The sequence below is a fragment of the Podarcis liolepis genome (genome assembly GCF_965112155.1).
Source record: "Podarcis liolepis genome assembly, chromosome: 2".
Taxonomy (NCBI): Eukaryota; Metazoa; Chordata; class Lepidosauria; order Squamata; family Lacertidae; genus Podarcis; species Podarcis liolepis.
In genome coordinates this window covers 88,176,490-88,190,797 of record NC_139555.1, presented here as the reverse complement: position 1 = coordinate 88,190,797, position 14,308 = coordinate 88,176,490, and the positions used below count along the sequence as shown (strand labels likewise).

Genomic DNA, 14,308 nt, shown 5'->3' with positions numbered 1-14,308 from the left:
AACTTAATTTTTGCAAATTTATTCAGTGAGGGGACTTAAGTTTTTGGGGTGTGAGAAATTCAAATCTGCTATTATTTTTGTGATTGGACAACATTTAGCTTGGTAAATCTATGTTTGATGAAGAAGCACATAAACTGCTTTTGGAAAACCAAGGAATTTTAATTTTACCTTCTGAAAATGTCAGGTGATGCTAAATATTAAGAATAAGAATATATAATATAACTGCATGTACTTGGCAATCATTTTTAATTATTTCTATGCAATTTTACACACATTTTACCTACCAAGTAAGACAAAATTATATTAATTTAACCAAAATATCTTTTGTATACCCAAATACTGTGGAATGCCCCCCCATCATACGTCAAACAGATAAATAACTATATGACTTAAGGAATACATCTGAAAACAGCCTTGTACAGTTAAGTTTTTAATAGCTGATGTTTTGTTGTGTTTTTAATATTTTGTTGGGAGCTGTCCAGAGTGTCTGGGGCAACCCAGTCAGATGGGTGGTGTATAAAAAATAAAACTATTATTACTGTTATTATAAGTTGTGTTACGACTTTTAGCACCCCTCATTTTTGGAACCTGAAAGTTGAAAAATTAAACATGCCCTACTGTGTCCTGCCTTTGAAGCATTTGTAAGTAAACCATTTTTAACTTACCAAGCATGTGGTCTTTTTCTATGCTAAGGGAAGTGAGGAACTTAGAAGCAACTTAGAAGGAGATATTTTAAAAGTCTAACAGGCTATATTTCCATGCTTTACTTTGCTGCATGTTTCGTGATTTTAAATCTCTGCTGGGATTTTAAATCTCTCACCAATGAGTACTTACCCCAAACCTGGATCTAGGCATTCAGGCATTACTTTTCTTTTCCCACATCCAGTATCCATTATTCAACCGAACCAAATTAACCAGCACAACATTCAGTGCTATTTTTCTAGAAAAAGAGGTGCTGGGACTCACCATGAACTCCTCCCTTGTTCTCTTATAATGTCAATGGCGCCTACCTGAGAGGTGCCGAAACTAAGTTCTGTGAGTTCCAGTGGAAAAAAAGTCCTGACACATCCCTTCCAACTCTATAATTCTACAATGTGTGGTTCCGCCCTGAATATTGTTCATCTTTCAGTCTTGGATTTCCTGGTTGTATAAGGTAGGCTTCCCTTGCAATGTTCCTTATGATCACAGGATAAACACTGGGCGAGGTATTTTGCTCCAAGAATGCTTTCTGCCTAAATTGTACTCACTCGTGGATAAATTGGCTCATGTTTTATGCCCCAGTCTGACGTTTCAAGTGGCAAGCTGACAGCAAATGCCCTCAGCCAGGAAATCAGCTTGAAAGGGAGGGATTCAGCCAACAATTCCCACGCTGGCACTTGGCCTTGCTAGGCAATCCTGGCAGGCTGCCTTCTGGTCTAGTTATAAGAGGAACCCTGTGGATCCGACCAAAGAGGCATCTAATCCAGCTTTCTGCTTCCACACTGGCTGACCAGAAACATCTGAGAAGTCCACTGTCAAAATATGTAAGCAATAGCAGCACTCTCCCATTCTTGATATTTGGATGTAGAATGCATTTGACCCTAAAAATCCATCACAATCTTTTCCTTCATTAATTTGTGTAGCCCCCTTTTAAAGTCCTTATAATTTGCTAGAGCAAATTTGTATAAATTTGCCCTAAATCCCCATCTACTTTAATGGGGTGTGTCCAAATTCTAGTATGATGTGCTGGGGGGTGGGGATGGGACGGATTCTCTCTGTCTATTTTCTGTACACCATGTATTATTTTATAAGCATCTGCCATGACACCTACTTACTGTACTTCTATCCCCCCACCACAAGCCAAATGATCGCTCTTAGTGCAAATCTATATCTTAATATTCAACATGGGGAAGGTGCTGAAAATGGCATACCCACATCAAATTGTCTCTCACTCTTCCGTAACATGAAGCACACCCCCATGGGCTGACAACCATCACAACCTGTGCATTTCCTACCCTTATCAGTTGTAGGCAATGGTGTGCAGTGGGGGAGAGGAAAACACACCAGACCATTATCTCATTATGATACAAGAGGGGGTGAAAGAGGATACCATTCTTGGCAACAGACCCATGGCCAGTGTCATGCATATCTCTGCCCTTAGGCAGGTTTCTTCCACACTACAGACCTTTTGTGGTGCATTATTTTTTCCAAAACCAGCTTGAAGTGGAATTAAACCGGAGGTTCCACACAGCACATAAAAGACCACTATATTATCCGAGAGTGCCCTTTGTCCCACTGCCAAAACCCTCCAGTAATGTTTGCTCAACAGTAAGTTGCATCCAGCAAAGATTCCCAGCAATTTTTTTTCTTGTAGGTTCAACCTGTTTTATTGCTTTCTGATAAGTTTGGGTAGGGGATTAGCGATGAATAGCCTATTGATTACGTACTTCTTGACTCTCTAGGACTTCCAGGGAACTTTTCTCTTTTTTTTTTTATGTCATTTTTATAGCAAAATAATGCTATTTCTCTATTACAGTGTGTGTGTGTGGGGGGGGGGACCTAAGTGATGTAAGGAAACTATTAATTAAAGTCACCTCTTTTTCCAGAATCAGTAACTGACAGTGGGGCAATTAACAGAGGCTATACAGAGGTTGAATCTGTAAACAGGAAGTGTTTAATCAAACGTGTAGGAGCCCTTAAAAAGCTCAGTAGTGTTTTGCTTATCTACACTAGACAGGCTGGTGCTGCAGTGAAGTATATCTACCCCTCCTTTTGCCACAATTCAGATATTAAAAACCAAAGGGGGACAGCACAGAAATCCACTTGAATGCAATGGAAGGACGACATCATCATCAGAATGCTCTGTAAACACTTAATGAAGTTTTTCAAAAAGTGAAGAAACTTAGGAAGCCAGTTTCAAAGGAAAGGGCTAGTGTGGAAACAACCATAGCATGCAGACCAGGACTTAACAGAGCTGTACAGCCAGGGCAGGCGAGATCCTACAGCAACATGCATCAGATACTGCATTGTCAAGGGGAAATGTAATATATTCATTCTCTGCTTCTATTAACTCAATTTCCATTCCACTACATCGCCCATTTGAGCTCTCGGGGTGGCTAACCATAATAAACAGACAATAAAACAACAATAAAAACCAACAAAATAAAATACCAATTAAAAGAAGTGTTGCCAAGATAATAGTAAGACAGATTTGCAGTCATGAATACATAGTACTGAGCTGTGGAATGTAAAGCTCAGACCTAAGGAAAGGCAAGAGTGACTTGCATCAGAAAGCTCTTTCACGGAAGTTTGAAAAGTGCACAAACAATATGCTCATAGATGAAACCCCCTTATGCTGCTAGAAAGATGGTATCAGTCTGGGCCCCATGTTATATGCATCATCTTCTCCACACCTCTAGGTAGTTAAGGAGCCTGATGGGAAAGATGGGAAAAGGTCTAGTTCTGCTCAAGAGTAGACCCACTGAAATGAATGAATCCCAATAAGATCTGCCCGTTAATGTCTTGGGGTCAAGTGAATAGGGCAAACATTTGAATTAGTCCACCATTTGCACCTTTTCGTGTGTTTGTTATACATTGTGTGAGTTACGAAGCATTTCATAACAACAACAACAACAACAACAACAACAACAATTTATTATTTGTACCCCGCCCATCTGGCTGGGTCTCCCCAGCCACTCTGGGTGGTGTCCAACAAAGATTAAAAATACATTAAAATGTCACACATTAAAAACTTCCCTTAACAGGGCTGCCTTCAGATGTCTTCTAAATATCAGAAAGTAGTTTATTTCCTTGACATCTGATGGGAGGGCGTTCCACAGGGCAGGCGCCACTACCGGGAAGGCCCTCTGCCTGGTTCCCTGTGACCTCACTTTTCGCAGTGAGGGAACCGCCAGAAGGCCCTTGGCGCTGGACCTCTGCGTCCGGGCAGAATGATGGAGGTGGAGACGCTCCTTCAGGTATACTGGGCCGAGGCCATTTAGGGCTTTAAAGGTCAGCATCAACACTTTGAATTGTGCTCGGAAACATAGACAGCACATCTGGCAAAGTGGTTTGAGCATTGGACTGAGACCTGGGAGACTGAGGCTCTAGTCTTCACTCAGCCATGATGGTCAGGGGCCTGTGGCTGTTTCTCAGCCTAAGCCTACCTCACAGGGCTGTTGTGAGGTTATAAAGGGGAGTGTAAGACCCATGTCTGCCACTCTGAGCTTCTTGGAAAGAAAGTGGGATACAAACAACAGCTTTCAGTCAGTTTGTTTAACTTTGATCACAGTGATTGCCATTGCTGCGAATTAGTCCCTTGCAGAATAATTACAAGTCTTGAATTTCACCTTTTTTTTTTTACTTTGAAACCAATTAGCTTCTAGTGACAGCTGACAATCATCTCTGATTGTGCTGACAACTGTATAAGAGGAGCCATAAACACAATTGGCAATTTGAAAACATTAAAGCAGTGCAGTTTTCATCTTGTTAAAACTGCCCAGCGCTCTCATCTGCCTAATATTTGGAACGGCCTCATCATCCCCAGAATTCTGATCTCTTATTCAATACTCTTACACCTTTACCCACAGAAGAACCATCTCACTCCCTGCACCAGACTATTGGGAATTCAGTGCTAACTAGCATTATAGATCCCACAAAGCGTTGTCTTCTGTTTTGAAACATAGGAGTTACTCCCATAGTTTTGATGTTCAGAGGTCAGAGTTTCTGATGTATCCAAAACAACACCATCCATGGAGAACGGGGAGATATCAGCAGGTGGTGGGGGGGACCCCAAGGTTTACAAAAGTATAAGCAATATTTTCTGGGGGGATACGTAGGTGGGAACCCAGCCCCCAAACAGCACCAGGATGCATGCTCAATAGATGCAGGATGCAGACTGCCGGGGGCAGGGCAGAAAATCAGGAGGGAGGGACAAAGGGATAAAATAACCTGAAAAGGAAAATTCTACATTGCAACATTTTGTTCAGGTTCCACATGCACAGACTATAAGCCATACAAGACTGTGTGACTTTTCAGAGACAATGGACAAAATCTTCATCCATCACCACCACACCTTGCCACTGGAAAGAACCAAGAGCTGCCTGTGCAAGGAACAGAAGGAAATGACCTTGTACTAAATCTGACAAACGCTCCATCTAGTTCAGTATTGCCTGCCCAAACTGGCAGCAGCTACCCAGGATTTGAGGCAAGTGCTTCCTGAAGACCTTCTCTCCTGAAATTCCTGACAGTGAGTCAGGTTACTCATGGGGAGGCCATTACAACAGAGGTATTTGTCTTTCTTTCTGAACACACTGCTTCCTATAATGTTGGGATTTCCCCGGGAAAATATAAAGTCTAGAATGATACTCCAAAAACAAGAGGTGAAAGGCAATATGCTGCTAGGCCACATCAAGCAGGAGAAAACTCATCACTGTGGGGCCCATAGGCCTTCTCCACACGACATGACTAACTACTTTTCACGGAAAGAAGAACCTTAACGGCATTTCTAACGCTGCATTACCAAATTATATTTTAATTATTAATGCTAGTTGGCTAAATTTTGGGTAACGCTGGTAACTGCCCTTCAGGGGACAATGTTCCAGTTACTAAACCCCACATCAGTAATTGAAAGGAAAGATTATCTCTTGCATGCTTTCATTACCGAGTCCTTTCGCTATCAATTTGATGGAATCTAATTAAAAAATATTAGCCAAGATATACCACACCCACCCGCGCAAAGGCCTTTATCTCCCCTTTCTTTTCTGAAGAAAAGAAATTAAAAACCGAAATCTTCTCTCTGGCCAGTTGTAATAAACCCCTGCAAAGACTGGGGCTTCCGAGGCATCTAAATGGTGTTGTAATTTGATAGTGTTTTTTGAATTCTATTCATGAAACTCAATACAGAAAAACCATCGTAATGAGGACTAGAGCTGGTGCAGTACAGAGGTAGGTAAGAGACTGAGATGCAAATCAGGAAGTCCCCAGGTCACATTCTGTCTCTAGTATGAACTCGCTGGTTGATCTTAGACAAACCTCTCTCTCATAGTCTTCATTTCCCAATTATAATACTTCCTCACCCTACAGGAGAGGTGAAGGTCCCACGAGCCTCCTGATGTTAATTCATTATATTAAAGAAAGTGTGTATAGAAGTGAAAACAATGTACAAAAGCAGAGTACAAAATTTCTTTCAATATTAGGCATAACTGCATACAAAACTGGATATATCTGGAAGAGTGAAAGAAAATGTGGGAAGATGGGAGTTGTATTCCAGGAACATCTGGAGGGCCACCAGTTCCACACTGCAGCATTACATAATGTAAGGTTTGCAACCCGATAATATACAAAGTGCTATACAAAGTGAAGTGCTTTGAACACTCGAAAGCGCTATACAAATGTTAAGTATTAAATGTATGTTTGCAGTCATTATTTCATTCCACATCCTGATATCTTAAGAATCCCTTAAAGCCTATATTTCCCATCACTTATTACGAGAAGTGAACATTGGCTGGTGGCCACCATTTCAACACACACCCTGGAAGAAATATGGGAGTGATACCACATGATCATGTGTTATGTTAGTCCCAAAGAACCTCTAGTGGGGAGACTGTCCTGGACACCCAAACAATGTACTGTTCTGGACACCTAGCTCTGTACTGCCTACACCAGTGATGGGCAAACTTGGCCCTCCAGATGTTTTGGGACTACAACTCCCATCATCCCTAGCTAGCAGGACCAATGGTCAGGGATGACGGGAACTGTAGTCCCAAAACAGCTGGAGGGCCAAGTTTGGCCATCACTGACCTACACTGACTGCCAACCACTCTTGAGGGTTTTGAGCAGTGTTCTATCCCAGCCCTACCTGCAGAAACTGTGGGCTCAACCTGGGACGTATGAGGCAGATGGTCTACCGCTGAGATGTAGCCCTTCCTCGTTGATTTCAGTGGGTCTACTCTAAGCATGACTAAGTCTGGACCCAACCCACAATGCTTTAATTGAAGCAGGGTTTTCCAGAACCATAGAGGAAATCATTGTCTCTTGTCTTCCTTTTACAAAATGGGTGGTTTCATGCAGTGCTTTTTTTCTTTTTTTAAAAAAATGTTTAGGGGTACTCTCATTTTCCTACTCATATTGAAATACTGCCCCTCAATGAGGCCAAACTTAGATTCACAAAATGTTTAGGGGTATGCGTACCCCTGCATCCTCCAAGAAAAAAACAGTACTGGTTTCATCTGTTAAGTCTTTTTTATAAAAAAAATTAATCAAAAGCAGTTGTCAATTTTTCCCAGAGTACCAGTGCTGGCATACATAGAAGCAGCCTTGAATACTGTGCTGAAACTTCCTGAACCAGTTTTGATTGGCTTCCCCTTAACAGACCCATGCTTCCATGGGAAGTTCATAAATGTGTCACAGCCATTTGCGTTGTTCAATATTTTTAACTTTTATCTGCAAGGAACACTCTGAAATTGCACTTCACTTGACGACAACAACAACAACAACTGAGACGTATCAGTTTTCTCAGTCCAGATGCGACCACCGAAAGTGCCAGAGATAAACACCTATAAAGCCGTTTGTGTGTGTTCAGCTACGAATGCAATTCTGTGTCTATATACTACTGCCCAACCAAGGCTATCAGGCTGATAACAATGAAAAAAACAAACCAGAATGGTGCATCCATTGACAAGTGAATCTAACTAGTATGATTCTTAAGATTTTTCTTTGGTCAGGTCCCCAGAAAAACATGTTAAAAACTATGCAAAAAATTCAGGATTCAAATTTAGCTCTTGGAAGGCAAGACAGTTTTCACACACATCCAAGGATAAACTACATGTGCACGAAGTCTTCTAGTAGTACTTATTTATTTATTTATTGAATTTGTATACTGCCCTTCATCTGAAAATCTCAGGGCAGTTCACAGCATAATAATTCAAGGAAAAAACCCACAAAATGCATAATAAAAACAAGGGCAAAAGCAAAACAATAACCCCCTTTCCACAAACACATTTAAAAGGATATAGGATCCTTGATGTTACACGAATGTGGAAACTGGTCCTCCAGATGCTGCTAGACTACAACTCCCACCATCCCTAATTATTTACCATGCTGGCAAGGGTTGATGGGAGTTGGAGTCCAACAACACATCAAGCAGTGCTTTTTCTCAGGGGGCACTCAAGGGCACGCAGTACCGGCACATCTTTTTTGTTATTGTTAAAAAAAGTGGCATTTACTGTAACAACTTCATGGTGAGTACCAGCACCTATTTTTCTAGAAAGAAAGCACTGGCCTCAGGGATCACCGGTTCCCCATCCTAACTTGATTATGTCAGAGTATTAAAGCATTCTAGTTTAGCTGTGCATAGTGCAGCTGCTAACTGAAGCTGTGATCCAAGATTATGGGCAATGTACAACAAATGGTAAATAAAGTGAAAATCCCATTCATTTTTTTATAGAAATGTGTGTGAATGTGTCATTGGCTGGTTGCTTTGACTGCCACCAAATATAATGATGAGTTTGGATAGCCCATAATAGCTAAGGAAATAGATGCTTCTTTCCCACACAGTTGTCCTTTCCTCTTTTTCTGCCTTGACTGGTATGGGGACAGATTTGCTTTCAAGTTGACTGGTGTTTCCTCTGAGTTATAAACCTGCGAGGGATTGTTAAGATGGAATGTCAAAGCAAAAGAAATCTTTGCTTTGATAAGAGAAAACTAGTGAAATTAAAGGTTAGATCAAGATAGGGGTCCCCCCCTCTCCAAATGATCAGAAAGAAAAAAGCCTCACTGATGTCTCAGATCTCACAGCTTTGGATGTGTTTTTCAAATGATTCGAAAACTCTCCCAAACATTGATCATGACAGACTTTGGTAAAAATAGCGAACTTCACATAGTTTGTAATGGCTGAGTTTGGGGGAAGTCTACAGATTAATCCTTTAACTTTTGGGAACCAGAACTGACCCTTACAGGAGCAAACGAGAATAAGGAGTAGCATAAAAGCAGGTAATGTAGAATGCAGTGTGGGAGCTAAGGAGGCAGGTAATGGATGAGCCACGAGCCCCACTGAAATGACAGCATCTAAATCAAACAAGCATGCAGACACATTATCCAGAATAAAAACAAGCAAGATTCAATCTAATCTCTGTCGAAGTTAAGAAGTTCCTTAAAGTAAGTGTTATGAGAGAAAAACTGCTCCTTTTCCCTTATGGGTACCCAAGAGCCCATATAGAGTCCTTTTGTAGGTTCTCTATCAGTAGGAGAAAATAACAGAGACCAACCAGAGTATATTGAGAAGCAAAGCAGCTAGTAAGCCTGATCTTTATTAAAGCTGTTGCAACAGGGTGCTCTCCCCTAGACACAGGAGGGGGGGACCCCGAGCCATGCGCAAGCCCTTATATAGACATTTTAAATTGTCCACCCTGGAGTCCAAGACCACCCCCAGAAACATCATACATACATCACAGAAGGGGTGTAGCCCAAGACCACCCCCTTTATACAGCAGAGAAGGGGTGGAAAGGTGTTGTTTTTTCCTGTCTGCCAGGTTACCTGATTGGATTACCTGGGCATCCTGGCCACTCTTTTGTTATGATAACTACTCAACTCCTAAATCCAGATCACAGGTCACAGGCTCACACCCTATGCATATCTTAAATGTGCCCTTAAGACAGGAAAGAGACAGTGGGGAGATTTCCCATTTCCTTCAACCTTGCAGAGAAATATTTGAGGTCATTTTGGGAGAGAGAAAACGGTTTCAGGACTTTTCTGTGGGTTTCAGACATGTGCTTTACATAGAATCATAGAATCATAGAGTTGGAAGAGACCACAAGGGCCATCGAGTCCAACCCCCTGCCAAGCAGGAAACACCATCAGAGCACTCCTGACATATGGTTGTCAAGCCTCTGCTTAAAGACCTCCAAAGAAGGAGACTCCACCACACTCCTTGGCAGCAAATTCCACTGTCGAACAGCTCTTACTGTCAGGAAGTTCTTCCTAATGTTTAGGTGGAATCTTCTTTCTTGTAGTTTGGATCCATTGTTCAGTGTCCGCTTCTCTGGAGCAGCAGAAAACAACCTTTCTCCCTCCTCTATGTGACATCCTTTTATATATTTGAACATGGCTATCATATCACCCCTTAACCACATATTTGTATGTGTTTGTATGTGTTTGGTTGGTACATTTATGAACAACTATTTTATATATATAAGACCATTATAAAACTCTTATAACACTAAGCTTTGGTTTTCCCAGTGCTTCCATATATGGGGATCTACGAACCAAGCATTTAGATTAGGGGACACTGAAACTTTCTAGTGACTCGCTTTTAAAAATATATACTATGCCTTTTAAAAATACTGTATTCTTCCCACTCTTCTATAGAGAGCATTTCCTGAAAAAGGGAGATAAGCCCAGCAAAGTTGAGAATAAGCCTACAACTCCCAATACACAGGAAGCCTAGCTTCTCCGGTCAAGGCTAGCAGGCCTTACATAAATATGTGTTACAATACCTTTCAGTTTCCTGGCTGGTAGGTTGCTGCTTGTTGTTCTCAAAGGCTGTAAAACTGCTCATATCCACATAGCCATCATTCTCATTTGCGGCAGATAATGCCCTGCTAGGATCTTCAAAAAATTCAGTAAAGGTCCCAGCCCTGGTTGGCCTTCTTGGGGGTATTTGTATGTTTTCATAATCGGAGTTCATAGCTGGGATGTTCTCATAGTCAGACGTATCAGCATTAGGAAATGAAATAGACCTGGGCTTAGTTAAAGGAAGGGGCATGAAAGGAGGCCTGGAGCGATCCTCAAAAGACTCCACCCGTGACACACTCCTACTAAAGGTTTTGGGCGTCCCTTTTCTTTTGCCGTCCTTGTAGAAGAGAACAGTTGGAGACTCAGATGCCCTCAGCTTGCCGGTCCGTGATATCAGCTGAGGGGAGCTACTCAAACTCCTCCTGTCGAGTTCCATGAGTCTGGAAGGCCCATGATAACTAGACTCTGAGGAGGACCTTGAAGAAGAAACATGAACGTCCACATGGACTTTATTTTCCGTCTTCTTCTTGAACTTTAAGGTGAGAAACTTCTTGAAAGAGGACTTCTTTTTCTTGCAGTACTTATCAGGAGAGTCATTCTCAATTAAAAGTGAAGGCGAACTTTTCGTTATTGGCTTCTTGGTGATACAGGCAAGTTCAAAGGGAGGTGGAATATCCACAACTGAGGACGGGGTGGAGACCCCACTGGATGGAAGGTGATTCCTCTGGGAAAAACTACCCGAAGAACCAATGACGCAAGGCAAAGAGAGGTCTTCTGTTCTGTTTATTCTATTGTAATCCAACATGGAGGTCTCACTTTCTCTATATACAGAGACAGGGATATCTCTGCCTTCTACTGAAAAAGATCGAGGGTATAAAACAAAGCGCCTTGGCTTTGCAGGTAGGGCTCTATTCATTTCCATTGTCTTTCCTTCTGACAGAGAGAAGCTATGGCTTACATCTTCAGACATGGTGGAAGCAGAGGCTGAGGACTGCAGTTCAGTGTCTGGGCCTGTTTCTTCTGGAACTGTTTCTGGCACATACCCAGGCACTTTCCCGGAGAGGGACCTTGTTCTAGTAACAATGCTTTTCCGATCAATGGAGAGCAAGTGGTTTTCACTGTCCATTCCCCCTCCCTCTCTGAAATCACTTGAACTATCTTGGACACCAGCCTCCCCCATTTCTTTTCCAGCACAGAGAATTTCATTTGCTGAAGGCAAGCTGTCTCCCAATACGTATGGGTCATCTAGGGAGTCACTGCTGATTTCTCCATCATTATCAGGAACAACCACCACTTCAGGGACTGCTGAAGTTCCATCAATCACATATTCACTGCCTGAGTCTATTTCCGTTTTTCCGGGGTGGCAAACGTCCAGTTCTCCTGTGGAGTGCCAGGTACCTTCAGCTGTACCTTTATCAGGTGTACTTGGGGCAGTATCTTCAACACTGCTGTGATCCACCGCAAGCATTTGGTTATCTGATTGTGTATCTTCCAAAGCACACTCACTTAGGCTGTGATCTCCAGGTAAAACATCTGACTTGGATCTTTCTGCCAGCTGCGAGTCAGATTCGAGCTCATTAACTTCTTGAAGGCTGAAGGGCTGGTTATCACTGTTCATTTCAGTCCCTTCTAATGGCAAATCTTCTTCAGAAGAGTCAGGAGCATCCTCACTGCACTCTTTTTCAAAGGGAATGATCTGGCAGCTGTCATCCATGGTCTCTGTGTCTACCACTTCATCCTTTTGTTCTTTGGAGTCTTCCCTTGTATCACATGCTGCCTCTGATGTTTCCTCCTCGCTCTTCATCTCAGTGGTTTGGTAGCCATCATCTGTATTTTCTTCCTGTTCTACGCTTGTTTCACATTCATCCGCTGGGTCTAGTTCCTCCTCCTTTTCAGCACTGGCTTCATTTGTCGCCTCCCCAAAAGTCTCTTCAGGATCAGGACCAGCTTCATGTAGTTCTAATCCAGTATCTACTTCTTCAGAATCATTAGCAAGGGGGTCGCTTAGGCTTGCACAAGCATCCTCTGCAAACTCTGTTTCTATATTTGAGGCTGATTCATCCCCATCATTATCCATTGGGCCCATTTCTGCATCAGCATTAGACTGCTCCTCTTCTAAAACCTGAGATAGACCATCCTCTGCTGGAGCCTCACAAATTGGTGACTGGTCCTCTGAAGATGGTGTTGGCACCTCTAAATGCTGTAAAATAATATCTTCACGTATGGCATCGTTCAAAGCCTCATCTCCATTCAAAATCTCATTGTCCACATTATACTCATTATTATCCTTTACCAGATGTGGTTCTTGGAGTGCTTCATCAGACTCATCTGCACAGTTCATCATCTTCTGGTTGACATCAGTTTCACAATCCACCTTGTCATATCCACCCTCAGAAGCATCCTCCTTTTCAAGGGCTTCAGCGTTGCCAAGAGCTTGAATTTCGGATGGTTCAGTTTCATTGTTCTCCAATAAATTTATTTCAAGATCACCAATGTCATTGCTGTGGGTACAGTCATCCTCTTCTTCATGTGCTTCCTCAGGAGTGTGTGAGATCTCGTTCTCTGCTGATTCTTGCTCATGTTCAAAGTCATAAACTTTATCAATCAATTCATCTTCAGAAATCACTATATATTCATCATCAGCTTCTGATCCTAAGAACTCTGTGTTGTTGCACTGATTTCCTTCATAAAGCTCTCCCTCCAGTTTTCCATTGCTACATTTGTTCAAGGTATTGTTGGCATGAACACTGGATCGCTGTAGAATCGATGGATCGTTGTCAGCAGAGATTTTTGGCTTGGGAGCAATGGGTGGTTTTGGACCTCTAGACATAGAGTTTGAATTGTTAAGTGTGCCAGACCTTGATAGCGACGGAGGAAATTTGGAAGCAGCTATGGAAGCGAGATGACTGAGAATCTTTGGTTTTGGTGCTAATGGTGGCTTTGTAAGATCTGGAGAAGGAAGGAAGAACAGGAAAAGCTATATTAGCAAGCTTCTATATATATTGAGTTGTTAGTGCTACTTAAAATAAGGAGATACAAAGTCACTGATACATCAGTTTAGATTGGTGGAGAAAAAATTGCCCACATCCCCCAAAAGGCATATGGTTGATCACTGTGGGAAACAGGACACTGGACAATATATCCAACAGGGCTCTGCTTACATTCTTAACCTATGACCCATCCAAGCTGAATGCAATTGCCCAGCCATATACTTTGCCACATGCTTGGAAACCCCACCTTTGTTGGATAACAAAGCTGTGTGATATTCATTTGAATGAGTTACAAATTAGATAAGCCTAATAGTTCAAATAGATATAGATATAGTGACTGAATGTGGCAATAAAACTATGACAGCAGCATTCCCTGGATAACAATGGCCTGTTTTATACACAGCACTAAACTGTGGTTTGTTTGATGATCTGAACCCTATCCAGTCTTAACTATGGTTCACATACTGCCAACAAACCACGATCTGAAGCCATAGTGGGCTGTTGGGTTACAAATCTTGTTTGTTTTAACTGTGGTTTGTGCAAATTCAGCAACCTTTCATAACCATGACTTGGCCGCTCCCAACCCTCATCCCAGACAATCAATAAGCTACAGAGGCATGTAGTAAGAGCATCGGGGGATGGATGGGGACCAAGCCTTTACAAAACAAGCCATGGCTTATTTGGCTGTCCATGGGAATTGTGGTTAGCTCATGATTTGTTAAACAAACTATGGCTTTGTGTTCCATGAGAACCATGCCTATAAGATTACCCTGTTGGCAAGGTTATTTGTACAGTTATCTTTAAGCAATGAACACAAATTATTTTTA

At 42.0% G+C, this 14,308-nt stretch overlaps 1 protein-coding gene across 12 annotated transcripts in view; it reads right to left on the bottom strand.

Annotated features, from left to right (window-relative positions):
* Positions 1–14,308, bottom strand: part of FGD5 (FYVE, RhoGEF and PH domain containing 5) — a 133,991-nt gene that overhangs the window by 102,422 nt on the left and 17,261 nt on the right. For all 12 annotated transcript variants that reach the window (XR_014522906.1, XR_014522907.1, XM_083491049.1 and 9 more), the window contains exon 2: positions 10,473–13,440. Coding sequence is in view for 10 of the 12 variants with exons in the window: in XM_083491045.1 (XP_083347171.1) it covers positions 10,473–13,440 (2,968 nt within the window). In the remaining 2 variants the exon portion in view is untranslated. The remainder of the gene's footprint in view (positions 1–10,472; positions 13,441–14,308) is intronic.